The sequence below is a fragment of the Epinephelus lanceolatus genome, chromosome 8 (genome assembly GCF_041903045.1).
Source record: "Epinephelus lanceolatus isolate andai-2023 chromosome 8, ASM4190304v1, whole genome shotgun sequence".
Lineage (NCBI taxonomy): Eukaryota > Metazoa > Chordata > Actinopteri > Perciformes > Serranidae > Epinephelus > Epinephelus lanceolatus.
This window is the reverse complement of record NC_135741.1, coordinates 6,722,830-6,736,398: the sequence shown is the minus strand read 5'-3', so window position 1 is coordinate 6,736,398 and position 13,569 is coordinate 6,722,830. Positions and strand designations below refer to the sequence as shown.

At 41.7% G+C, this 13,569-nt stretch overlaps 1 protein-coding gene across 1 annotated transcript in view; it reads left to right on the top strand.

Annotated features, from left to right (window-relative positions):
• Nucleotides 1-12,657, top strand: part of jph2 (junctophilin 2) — a 31,053-nt gene extending 18,396 nt beyond the window's left edge. Inside the window, exons 3-6 of the mRNA XM_033630229.2 lie at nt 4,778-4,896; nt 8,734-9,686; nt 10,689-10,789; nt 10,873-12,657. Of these exons, the coding sequence (XP_033486120.2) occupies nt 4,778-4,896; nt 8,734-9,686; nt 10,689-10,769 (1,153 nt within the window). The 3' untranslated portion in view covers nt 10,770-10,789; nt 10,873-12,657. The remainder of the gene's footprint in view (nt 1-4,777; nt 4,897-8,733; nt 9,687-10,688; nt 10,790-10,872) is intronic.
• The last annotated feature ends 912 nt before the right edge of the window (nt 12,658-13,569 follow it).

Here is a 13,569-nt window from a genome sequence, read left to right as displayed (position 1 = left end):
TAAATCTACCTTCGATGATACATCTGAGTATAATTATAAATGTGTGAGATGTGAGGGTGTCGAGGTTCCTGAAAGAGGACGGAGGTGCTGACTGTGTGTGGACAGGTGGAGCTCATCTATTTCAAACAGGGAGCCTCAGGAGTCTCTAATTGTTCCAGTGGGAAGCACCTTCCCCACTGAGTCTTCGAGTGGACCAGGCAGCTATTTTCAGCTCAGTGTAGAGTTACAGTATGTCAAGTATCCACAGAGTAATCACAATCAGTAATTCTCCCACTTAATGTGCAGCAGCAGCAGCCTTGAACTCTCTGCATGCAGATGTCGGGTTTTTAGCCACACGTGCAGTCTGTTGGCCCGTCAGTCTGCTTCTTTGATCCAGACTGAAATATCCCAACACTTACGGTGGCCATGAAATTTAGTACAGACATTCACGGCCTCAGATGATGGTCAGATGACGCCTGACTATGGTGAACCACTGTCTTTTCTTACAGCGCCACCAGCAGGTCAAACGTCTCTAACAATGTAGTTGAATATTTCTTCTTTCATGAGATGGAGTGGCACGATGTTGTGGCACAAAGTCAAATTTGCTGCACAGATTCATGCCCCCCTCAGGATGAACTGTAATTATATTGGTGATCCCTGACCTTTTCATTTAGCGCCACCATCTGGTCACAGGTCCAATTTGTTCAAAACAAAACCAGCAAAACTGACATTCCCGTACACACAAAGCTGCACACGCAGTTCAGTGCTAATTAGTGTTATCATTAGTTTTATTATGCTTAACATGAGCGTGTTAGCATTGCCACTGTGATCATGTTAGCATGTAGCTCCACTGCACCTAAGTACAGCCTCACAGAACAGGTAGAGACTTGTCAATTTGGGGCGTCGGTAGCGTAGTGGATAGTGCCGGCACCCCATGTACAGAGGCGATGCCTCGCTGCAGCAGTCGCAGGTTCGACTCCGGCTTGCAACCCTTTGCTGCATGTCAACCCCCACTCTCTCTCTCTCACCCCATTTCAATCTGTCCTGTCCATTAAAGGCAAAAAACCCAAAAAAATAATCTTAAAAAAAAAGAGACTTATCAATTTATGAGAAGACAGAAACATAATAATTATGAATCCGCTTTTACGTGTGGAACCTCCCGTCTACAACAGGCTTGAGACGTGCCCATGTTGAGGACTCGGCTCAGATTCCGGAGTTGCTCACTTATCCCTCAAGCCTCCTTAAGGAAACTGATCCCGTTTGATTTGGTGGTGGGAACCTTTAGCAACCACATGATTTTGCCCCAGAAGGCCCCAGAAACATAATAATAATAAGTAAGGCTCTCAATCAGTTACAAAAATTATTTACTTAATTACATGCTCTGTGGTTAATTCATCTAAATTAATCACATACATCAATTTTTGCTGTGAAAGTATCAAATGAATTTTGGCAGATGTGTGGTAGTTAAGCTGCTGGATTTTGGACACAATTGTCCACATGTCCTCTACCATAGAACGTCTCAACGCCAGGTCGAGTTTGACTTGACGAGGCTGATTGCTAGCGTTAGCGTCAGAGGCTGTGCTAGCTCAGACCTCTGGGTTCGCTGCTAAATGCTTTGCGTTGAGGTGATATTTCAGGCTTAAAGACTCTGATGGTACGAACAGTCCTTGCTGCAGAAGTCGCAGAGAATAGTGCTTCTATCAACAGTAGCATCTGAGTGTTTTACAATGTAAGTATTCCATTCACAGGGCCGAGCAGCAGCATCTCGTCTGCCTCCATCATGTGACGAAGCTACTGTGGCCTTCAGTGAGGTCAAAGGGCACCACAGAATGCCATTAAGCAGCGTTAATTTTTTACAATGCGTGATTAATTAATTGAAATTATTATTTTGACATCCCTGATAATAAGTAGTTAAAATTGGTAACATTCGTATTATAAACGTGTGCCGCTGTCTCATTTTTGTTGTATTTTATTTGTACTTTTTTATGGTTATTTTATTTATGTACTGTACCAAATACCAGCGGTGGAAGACGTAATCAGATCTTTCACTTAAAATTAGAAATATACTCCTTCTGTCAAAATTTTACATAAAACTAGAAGACAAAACAGAAGTGTAATCTCCAAAACATACTTGGAAGTATGTTTTCAGACATTAAAAAAAGCATCAAGTGTAACTGTAGCTATCAAATAAATGTAGTGGATTCAAAAGTACAATATTTGTATTAGTTATGTGCTGAGATTTGTTCTGTTACCTGTTCTTCCATCATATTACAGTGTTAAAGTTCAGAATTGCACTAGTGTTGCATTATGGGTAAATCCTCTTTATGCTAAATCATTGCTAATCGTTAATTCTCTCTGTCTCTCTGTCACATGGAAATATGTGTGATGATGGAGCCTTCAGTAACTTATTGTTCTGGTGGGATGACGATAAAAGCATCATTTATTTCTGTCCTCGCCCAACAGCAGAAAAGGACACCTCCTCTCTATAGCTAATAATACTAATGAGCCATATGACCTGCAGCCGCCCACCCCTGATTGAAGCCTATAAACAATCCCCTGTACCGTGGTATTTTTGGTTAAAGTATTTTAAGTCATCAAGTTTAAAGTTTCATATTGAAGTCATGTACTTTGATCAGGAGGGTCAAGATCAAAGTGTATTTAAATATACAGAAATATCATGACCAACAATATACTGTAGAACACATAATATAAAAGTAAAACTCAAAGTTTAGTAATGTATATAATGAGGGATGCTTTTTTCCCCACCTAATGTTAGTGATCAAGTCTCTTCTGTAGTAATCTGGAAATCCATCGGTTAAAAAAAAAAAAAAAACTTCCTTTACCTCTGGAGGCACAGCCCGGAGTTTTTCGACTAACGGAAGTGCAGGGGCCTCAGCGATCGCTCACGCCCTTCACTTCCGGCGGTGCCCCCAGGGAATCGCCGTGTTGTTTACAAATACTTCGGGTAGAAAACCAACAGAGTTTAGCTATATATCACATTTTTCACGTCACTATACCACCGTGTAGACTAATCTGATGTTTGTTAAGTCTATAAACACAATGATTGAACAAACGTTACTATTTCTGTGTGCACGTTTTGTAATTAATAACATGGTTATCGTAGATTAGCTGGGCTAACCGTTAGCTGTTAACGTTAGCCGTTAGCGGTGTCTGTAATAACCACAGACTGTGTAAAAATAAGGTAATAACTCAATAAACAGTCCGTGAATAAAATATTTTTTCCAGCGGATATCTTAGTTACAACATGAGTGAGCTAGCAAAGCAGTTTTGTGTTGCTATGTGAGGTATTTATTCAGTTATGGGAAATCACGATGTCTAGAAAGCATCAGTGGCTGCAGCTGACAGGGACAGTTAGCAAAGCTAACATCAGGACGTCATCTGTTAAAAGCCTCCCGTTGTCGGATACAACATGAAACTACTCCAGTTAGCTCAATCATGTTGTAACTCATCCGCTGTAAAAAATATTTTTTTCACGTTGACGAGACGGTGCTTTGGGTGGAGCGGTCACTATGGACGTCTCGGCCACGCCCCCTCCATTGTGATTGGCTAAAGCGTAGCATCATTCAAACTCAAAGCCTGAAGGATATTAATTTTTGAGCTGTTGATCTACCAGTTCTGTGAAACCCTCTTTGTTTTGATTGTGTTTCAGCAGAAATGTGCCATTAAACTTTTATTATAGAGCAGAAGTGTATTAAGTTTAAAAAAGTCTATAGAGTTTTGCAAAAGCACAGATGAAAACGTCTCACCTGAGAAAGTGTGAAATGGTCATCAGCAGTTGAAAAGATTGATACCAGTCCCCGGCTCCTCCAGTCCGCCTGTCAACGTATCCTTGAGCAAGATACTGAAACCCAAATTGCTCCTGATTGTCCCATCGGCATGTGAGGTGGCATCATGTTCGGTAGCCTCGGCCACCAGTGTATGAATGTGTGTGTGAATGTGATTCGTAGTGTAATAAAGTGCTCTGAGTGGTCTGAAGACTAGAAAGGTGCTGTACAAGTGCAGTCCCTCTACCATTTCCTTTTACCGGTGTCATGTCTGTGCAGTAAGTACAGCGTAAGACACCTTCGGTTGGTTAGCTTAGCTTAGCATAAAGCCCTGTTTCCTGTCATTATGGTAAGCTAAGCTAACAAGCTGCTGGTCGTAGCTTCACACATGAGAGTGGCATCAATTTTCTCATATAATTCTCAGCACGAAAGCAAATGAGCGTATTTACCAGAATGTTCAACTTATTTTAAACTCATATTTATGAATTTATATTGATCTACAGCATTAGATACCAGCACAAATGTTGAAAAATGACTTCTTTCAGATTATAACTACTTCACAAATCCTCTCTCATCTAAATCTGGGAACTATAGTTCATGTTCTGCTCCCTATTAAACCTTAGATATCCCTCATGTACACACTTGGTAGAGCTGGTTTCAGATATGCACCTTTTAAAGGGAATGAGCTGCAAACTGCCCTCGAACTTGAGTCTTGCCTTCCCCTTTGGAGATTTTAAAGCTTTATTATTTGATGTTTTTTTTATTATTCTTATAACGGTTTCTTTTAATAACTTGTTTATTGTGTGATAGTGTTGTTTTTGTGTTGAATGATTCTTGTTCTCCAGTCTCTCTTGAAAAAGAGATTTTACTCTCAAAGAGACTACCGGATGTTTGATTTGATATGAATAGAGAAAATAACTGATGTCATCAACAGTAACATGAAAATAAAACACCTGTATGACTGTTGTAGTGTCGGTGATTTATGAATGGTGTTGCATCTGTTCCCCCTGCAGGACAGCCCACTCAAAGGCCAAGGCAGAGGGAGCTGAGCAGGCCGCTCAGGCCTCCAACAGTGAGTCCAGCATCGCCAGACTGGTGGCCAAAGAACTGTCCCCCTCCTTCTACCAGCCAGGTCAGTGTGAGAAATACTGCAAAATGGATAATAACATTTTTTTAGAAATACCTTTATATACCTCTTTCAACATCACCTCTTTGGAAAATGATAACACAGTATGAAATACTTTTATAAACACAAACACATGTATCCAAGCAGTTATTTTCACCTGAAATTGGATGTCATAAATTCTTTTTCTTGTAGGAGGTTCATATTTACCATCTTTTCCAAATGACATCAATGCACCACACCTCTCACTAGTGTTATATTTGTGGAGTCAACAGAAATAGACAGTGGTGGAATTTAACTACACTCACTGGCCACTTTATTAGGTACACCTGTTCAACTGCTCGTTAACACTAATGGCTGCATTTAGGCATGTAGACATGGTCAAGACAACCTGCTGAAGTTCAAACTGAGCATCAGAATGGAGAAGAAAGGTGATTTAAGTGACTTTGAACGTGGCATGGTTGTTGGTGCCAGACGGGCTGGTCTGAGTATTTACTGGGATTTTCACACACAACCGTCTCTAGGGTTTACAGAGGATGGTCCGAACAAGAAAAATCCTTCCAGGCTGGTGGTGTAATGGTGTGGGGGAGATTTCCTTAGTACCAACTGAGCATGGTTTAAACACCGCAGCCTACCTGAGTATTGTTGCTGACCATGTCCATCCCTTTATGACCACAGTGTACCCATCTTCTGATGGCTACTTCCAGCAGGATAAAGCACCATGTCACAAAGCTCACATCATCTGAAACTGGTTTCTTGAACATGACAATGAGTTCACTGTACTCCAATGGCCTCCACAGTCACCAGATCTCAGTCCAATAGAGCACCTTTGGGATGTGGTGGAACGGGAGATTCTCATCACGGATTAAATTACCCAGCAGGATACAATAAATATTAAAATGAGACCCACCTTTACCAGTTGCACCATTAAAGTGATAAACACATTAATGCATCAATAATTATAATCCATTACTATAATAAATATTATTCTAAAATGGGGCATTCTGCATGAGGAGTACTTTTTGTACTTGAAACATTAGATGACATTTACTTGTAAGAGTGTATTTCTAAAGTGTGGTAAAGCTACTTTTACATAAGTTAAAGATCTGAGCACTTTTACCATCCTCGCATGTAGTTTATAATGTTCCCTGTGTGCATCCAGCTTGAGCTAGCAGATCCTCAGCAGAGGCTCACCACAAGGGTAGTCGCATTTGAATGTCTAAAAAAGGAACATCTTATTGGGTCGAAGGGATCATATCAATTTCATTGCGAGTCTGGCGACACTCACACGTTCACACAAAAGCACACCAGCCATCTAGGAGCCTGTTGCTATTTTCCTCTTGCTTTCTCTCTCAGCAGAGAGCTTCAAGGAACCAGACAGAAAGTCTTCCAGCTTTGTGTGTGGCCGCACGAATTGTCTCAGGCTAATACTACACATGGACGAAGCCTGGCTGAGGCCGGCTGTGCATTCTTTCGTGAAAGATCTCTCACCAAGGAGACTACAACACAGACATACAGTGTCAGCGTGTGCACCATCTGGCGTGTTTGTGCTGGGGAAAACAACACGTTAGCCTCAGGATTTACAGGATACGTCTTGTTATATGATAGTTTCTTATTACAAACATCATGAATAGGTCAAAGCCAACAAAGAATTCATCCACTAACAAGTATTAGTGTGTGTCCAAAGCCTGATTATTCCTCCATCGTTGTCCAAAAACTATTAATACACATCAGTAAGCCCCAGTGTTGCACTGGGTGACATGACATTACCATAAACACACACTGTAGTTAATATTGACTCAGTCACATACACCATCATGCTGCTGCTGTAAATACTAACCAAAGCACCAAATGTGTATTTTTTTTTAAAGATATTTTTTGGGCATTTTTTAGCCTTTAATTGATAGGACTGACAAGTGTGAAGGGGGGAGAAAGAGAGGGAGTGACATGCAGCAAAGGGCCACAGGCTGGATTCGAACCCGGGCCACTGCGGCAACAGCCTTGTACATGGGGCGCCTGCTCTACCACTAAGCCACCAATGCCCCACCAAATGTGTATTAATCCGCAGCTGAAAATAGTCCCCAACTAATGCACAATTTATTCCTGTTTTACTAATATTTGCTAAAAACTACAGTGACCAATTGTTTTGGGGAATTACTGAGCCATTTTGTAAGAAATCAATGTATAAGTGTGTGACGTGTTTTTAAAGGTTCTGTATGTGACAATCAAAGCATTAAATGAGACAGTTGGTCGGGCTGGTGGGTGGTGCTTGGTACTCTGTTTAACTGTATCCAACATGGCGGCTAGGTCACAAACTTTCTTATTTTACAGCTGAACAGTCACTGAAATATGTTTCTGACACGTTTAAGGCGAGGAATAGGCAGTGCAGTAACAGAATCTTGATTCATATTTGATCAGCGCTGCCTATTTAAGTAGTCTGACCGCAGCTCACAAATTAATTGACAGCTGTTTTAGGCCCCAAGCAGCTTTTTGCTCGCTGTTTTTGCGTTGCTATGTGCCTCGCATTTCTGTGCTCAAGGCGCCTGGTGCTTTTGCCAGTGATCTGAACTCCTGGAGTTGAAAAAAAAAAAACCCCTCTGTGTGATCTGAGCCTTTAGGACTCCTCAGCTCTGATTGGTTGTTTTGGTCCACATGCAGTAAAGCCATTAGAAGTGCTATAAGGCAATAGAGTAGACAAAGAAGTATGAATTATCAACTGTCGCTTCAGTATAGCTGCAAACAACTACTAGCTATGTGAAGATGTGGCAGAGTAATGGCGTCCTGTGTGGAGAACGTAGTTGAGTGTGTGTTGTAATCCAAGCCTCTCAGTTCGTGCATGGCAGTCCCACAAGCCAGCAAACTGCAGCTGCTATGCACTGTGTTCAGATGGCAGTTACCGCTGATAACGCTGCCCCGACCCAAGGCGTTGTCGCAGAAGCGCAGCACCAGCCAGCAGCCAAGTGCTGGAAAAATATGCAAGTGACTGCTAGATTTGCTTCACTTACCAGCCACATTAAACAATGGTTATCTATTGAGTAGCTGGTAGATTTTGGAAACCATCAGCCACAGTGGCCGGTGGACAAAAAAGTTATTTACCCTTAGTATCATCAGCCACTTCCATGTTGAGAACGCTGTATTTAGACAACCTGAATCATTCACTGAATTGCAGCTAAGCTCTGAATGTCGTATAGAGCTCCTGTAGAGTTTTGAACTTCAGTATGAACAAACTGACTCGGGGCTGACAGAATACGAGGAAAGATGCAGGATTTAGTGACAATAACTATATCAAAAAATCACTTTAACATCAACATTTCCATTTATCAGTTTATCCTGTGGTAAAGTGTTTTTCTTTGCCATTTTTTCTGAACAATTTTTTCTCTCGGGAGGATAAAAAACAACTTGTGATGGAAAATGTGCTCTAAAGTTGAGAATTATTAATAAGTGTTGCTGCTTGTAGCTCTAACAGCCTCCGTATCTGCTTCCTGTGCTCACAGGAAATTAGTGTAGTTGAGGGAGAGAATAGCATTATCATAAAGTTGATCTCCAAGATGTAAAGTCTCTCCGCCTATGGCTATTTCCTGAAATTTTAGTCAAAGATAATGAGTCTGGTTTGAGAGTAGCAGGCGCTTATTAAAAAGTCAGTTTCTCAAATGATGTCCAGTTGTTATTTCCTGCTGTGGTCTTGTATGTGGTGAGAGAAAGAAGTGTTTTATGATGTCTGTTTAGTATAAAACAACAGAAATATATTTTTATATCATTATAACTAATAATTTTGAACTTTACAATCAGATAATAAGATCACATACTGAATGACTCTAATGTACTGGTTGAACTGGTCTCACACAGGTCCTGAGTATCTGAAGAAGAGAGTGTTACATGAGGCCGTGGAGGGAAGTGAGAACACAGAGACTGTCATGCATGAGCCGCTGCTCGCTGAGGAGGAGCCCCTGCCCACGCCACCCGAAAGCCCACTCATGAATGAACTGGACAGTCTCATGCCTGGCTCATCCCCAGGCCGCACCCCCTCCCCCAGCCCGGGTATCATCACCAAGGAAGATCCAAAACTCCTCAGTCCAGGAAGCTGGAACGAAGACAAAACTATCAAAGGAGGTGGCAGTAAAGGTGGCAGTAAACCCAACAGCAGGCCCAGCAGTCGCCCCACTACCCCAGCAACTTCTGTTTCTGCTACTGCTCCTGCTCCTGCCCCTGCCTCTGCCTCGGCTGCACCTGAGAACGGAGCGGCCCCCAGCAGTCGCGGCCCCTCTCGCACCCCCAGTCGGCAAAGTGCCAAGAACGAGCAGGGCTCTGACCTGGAGATCAAGCCCCTGCAGAAGTTTGACTCCGAGGCGAAAGCTCCAGACGTCGCTCCTGCACCTGTTGCCTCTGTAAGGAATAGCCTCATCTCTGCAGATGAAGAAGAAGAAGCACCGCGCCCCGCCTCCAAAGTGCCCGCCAAAGCCATCACCCCCGAGCCTAAAACCATCGAGGTCAAAACTGAAAGAGCTCCATCCGTCCACGAACGAGCTCCGTCCGTCTCTGAGAACAAAGTGGAGCCCAGGGCGGTGAACAGACCGTCCAGCAAAGCAGAGACAAAGCCATTACCAAAGCGGCAACCCAGCCCAGCTCCATCCCCAAGACCTGCGCCCAGTCCTGAACTGAAACCAGTACCAAAGCCAGTGGAAGCCAAACCCATTGTTGCCAAACCAGCCCCGAAGGTGGAGCCCAAAGCAGAAGCCAGACTGAGGGCCATAGTGTCGAGCTCAAGTCATGAGCTGACTGCAGACTCTTTGGAGCTGGAGGTAAGACAGTAAATACACACATGGACTCACATTTGATTATTGTTAGGCATGTTAGCAGCGCAGCTAAGTGTCAGTCTATCAGTGGGTCCGACTGAAATATCTTAGCAACTAGTTCACAAGTTGCCTTTTAACTTTTAAGTAAACTTTTCTACAGACGTTCATGACCCCCAGTGGATGAATGTGACTGACCTTGATGACACTCTGACTCTTCCTGTAGCACCACCATCAGGTCCACATTGATGGTTTTCAGTAAAATACATCAACTATTGAATGGATAAAGTTTACAGACCCTCAGGATGAACAGTAATACATTAGGTGATCCCTACATTTTCAATCTAGTGCCATCGTCATGTCAAAAATGTATTTGTCCAATCATAAGAAAATACACAAAGCTGAACAAAGATGCCACATTAGCATTTAGCTTTTTTAGCATTTAGTAATTTGTACTTACTGTGCCTACGGTGTAGGCTCTGCGTCAAGGTAGAGTCTATGCCATACCCTACAGCATAGCCTGACATGCACCTTCCCAGAAATGTAACTACAAATTGCAGTGATGTAGACTTCCTGTCTATTTTTTTATATTGCCTCAGTGGAAATGAAGCGTTTATTTACTTCAGTGTCACAGATAAGAAACAATAAACTGTGAAGACAATAAAGCCTCCACAAAATAGCATTTTAAGTCTTATGTGTGATTTATCCTGGCTTCATAGTAGAGGAATGATCCACTCGTCGCTAGGCTAATTTATACAATGTAAAATGCCATAGGCTTGTGCTAATAATGTTAGCATGTTATATTTATTTGGAAAACATGTTTAGTATAAGACAGTTGTTTTGTCAGTGAACCTTGTGAGTTGTAATGGAGCGGAATTTTGTAACTGATGTACAAATGATCATTCAAGGGGTGAAGTATTTCTTTATAGTTTCAAACACCACCAGTAATTCCACATGTTCACAAGGTGTGAAACTGAATTCACTGGCCTCACATGTTCCTTTCTTTTCAAGGGCCCAAACACCATAATGATCTGCATGGTCATTCTGCTCAACATCGGCCTCGCCATTCTCTTCGTACACATTTTGTCATGAGACATCGTCCACCATCTCAGGTAATGAATAAACACGATGCTGGGAAAAAAGTAAAATATACATTTAAGTGAAAAGGAGTACATTAAAAGAATTTCTGCCGCAGGTCACCAGCAGTGTTGGAGAGAGTCAGCCTGCCCCCTCCTCAGTTAGGACCAGAGATCAAAGATGACCGCTGAGGAGAAATAGAAGCCTCACGCAGACCGCCGCGGCCCCTGTAAAGGTTTTCGTTGGTGTGACTGTGTGAGGCTCTGTGAAGCTCCTCTCTTTCCAGAGGTTTGACAAACTGAAGGACACGAAACAGATTCAGAACATCTGAATACGATGATGTTTGTATGTTAAAGTCGGGGCTGGATGGTAGAGCATGTCCTCGGTGCTTACGCTGGAGAAGCAGCACTCGAGATGTCTCAGTTTAACTTTGCCACAGTGTGTCACAAGTGTGTCAACATCTTTGCAAAATGACAAAAAAAAGAGGCTTTAAACTCAATCCTTAATCGGCACGCTCCGGCTGATTAGACAATCTCAGTAGGTAAATACACTTTGTCACATATGTTTGTTTTATGATGAAATATTCTCTCCACTTTGCCTTAAACTTGATTGTTGAGACACAAATTCAACTGCAGCAGATGTGTGACAGATTTAGGAGTTATAAGTGTCATTGTTTTAATCATCTGCAATGTTCAGTGTGTGGTTAGAGAGCTGAAGGAGATTCATTAAGTCTGAATGTGTCTCAAGAACAAACTGTAATCCAACGCTACTGTAAAGCCAGTATATTGTTTTCATCTTATTGCTCCTCTGTCTCTTAACTCCTCTCTAGAGTAACATTTTGGCTAATTGCATTTGAGACTGGGGTGTACTACACTGTGAAACTTTCTATTTTCACTAATGCATTTATTGACATTCTGCTGCTTTGGTTTGGGAGCTGATAAACCAAATAAATAGAGAAGGAAAATAGGAAGCTTATGAGTGTCACTGTACTGTATGTCATGCAATGCTGTTTTGGCACCCAGGTGGTTTTAAATGGGTTGTGTATGTTTTGCAATAGAACGAGCATGCAGAAAACGAAGGGTGGGATTTATCTTATTTAAAGCAATCACTGTATGTTGTTGGTTTCTCAGTCTACAGATTTAGCAGCAGGAAGCGGGTTGCGATGGCGTGTTTGCCTGTGAGCTACTCGTAGTTTCATGTATGTTTCAGTGTAGTAAACTGTCCTCTCTGTTCCACGCTGCCTTATATTCAGGGCCTGTTGTGCTTTAGAGCCAAATATGAGTTCAACTTTTGTACGCATGAGGGCACTTTGTGTGTATGCGTCTGTGTTTTTGTACCGTTTTGAAGTGCACGTCTTTTTCAGCATTCAGCATATTCTGTTGTAGGCAAAACACGTAACCCTAAATTTATTTATTTCCCAAAAAGAAGTCAAGATTACCTCGTGATTGTGAGATGGAGAAAAAAAGCTCAAGTGGTTCCTAACTCCATGTCTTACACTGAGAAGAGCGCTCTCCAGAATATTCTTCCTTTGTTCTTTGAGCTGAAGTTGTTTTTGCGTTTGCAAATGAACACACAGACCGCTGGTTGTGCATTGTTTTCATGCCAAAAAGGAAAATATACAAAAAAAAATTATCATATTAGAAATACATTTTTGCCTGATAGTTGATCCTAAATCTACAAAATGCATTTATTAATAATAAGAGAAGAGACAGTTGTCAGAGGAACTCAGTGATAAGTGCAATAAAACTTCATGTAGGTCAGTGTCATGTAAAAGCCATTTTGTTTTTGTCTGTTTTAGTGCATTTAATAAACCCAAGTAACATTGCTGACTTTGAAGAAATGCATTTGTGTAGCCAAACCTGGTCAAAATTACAAAGATGAAAATAAAAAAACTTTTACAACACTTGTGAACGTGTTATGTTTTGGTTAGAGATGGTCCAGCACCAGTTATGCTGCCATTGGCTCACAGAACATCTGATGATGGGGCGCACATTCAAACGCAGGATCCAGGAGCTGTTTCAACATTTGATTGCACACCGGGTGGTTGAACAGTTCTATGGTGGTTGTTGGATTATATTATAAAAATAATATTAACTAGTCCATACCCATTGAGTGCACAGTTGCCCACATACAGTTTCACATGGTGTGTGTTTGGGATACAGGTCATAGGAAACATATTGTGACACAAAATGTGCTGCTTAAATGACACAAAGAACCCAAAAGGATATATATGTTTTTTGAGAGCCTAAATGCGTGGATGAACTGGGGCTTTTTTAGGCCTATTCTTACTTTCAGGGTCCAAAAATAATCCAAGGCTATTGATAAAATATTACAGGTCAAGGCCTCAGACGCCCAGGTCTAACACCACTGAGGAAATCAGTTCTTTACAGCTCTAAAAAGAAAGTTGTCTACACTGCAAGTTGTGTTGTCCAGTCACCAGCAACTAGTTTTAGAGCAGCAAAGAATTTGGTAATATGTCACCGGATAAAAGAAAGTTACATGGCATCCGTTCTCTGCATTTGTTAATCTTCCACATAGAGTTAATCTGAGCCATGCCATACAACAATAACAATCACATCTCCTCCATACAGGATTAGCTGTATACAGCTGTTTTTAATGCAATGGCATTTGATCAGCACTCTATGAACCAGAACACATTCAGGTATCTGGAAGGAGAAAAAAAAGATGTTTGAATATCTGTAGCTTGGTACCAAGTCTTTCAAATGCATCTTCACCTCCTTTTGCTAAGATTATGTTGCCTCTCCCAATTTTGGCTTTACAAGTTTCTAAATTCACTCCCAGATTTTCAGACATT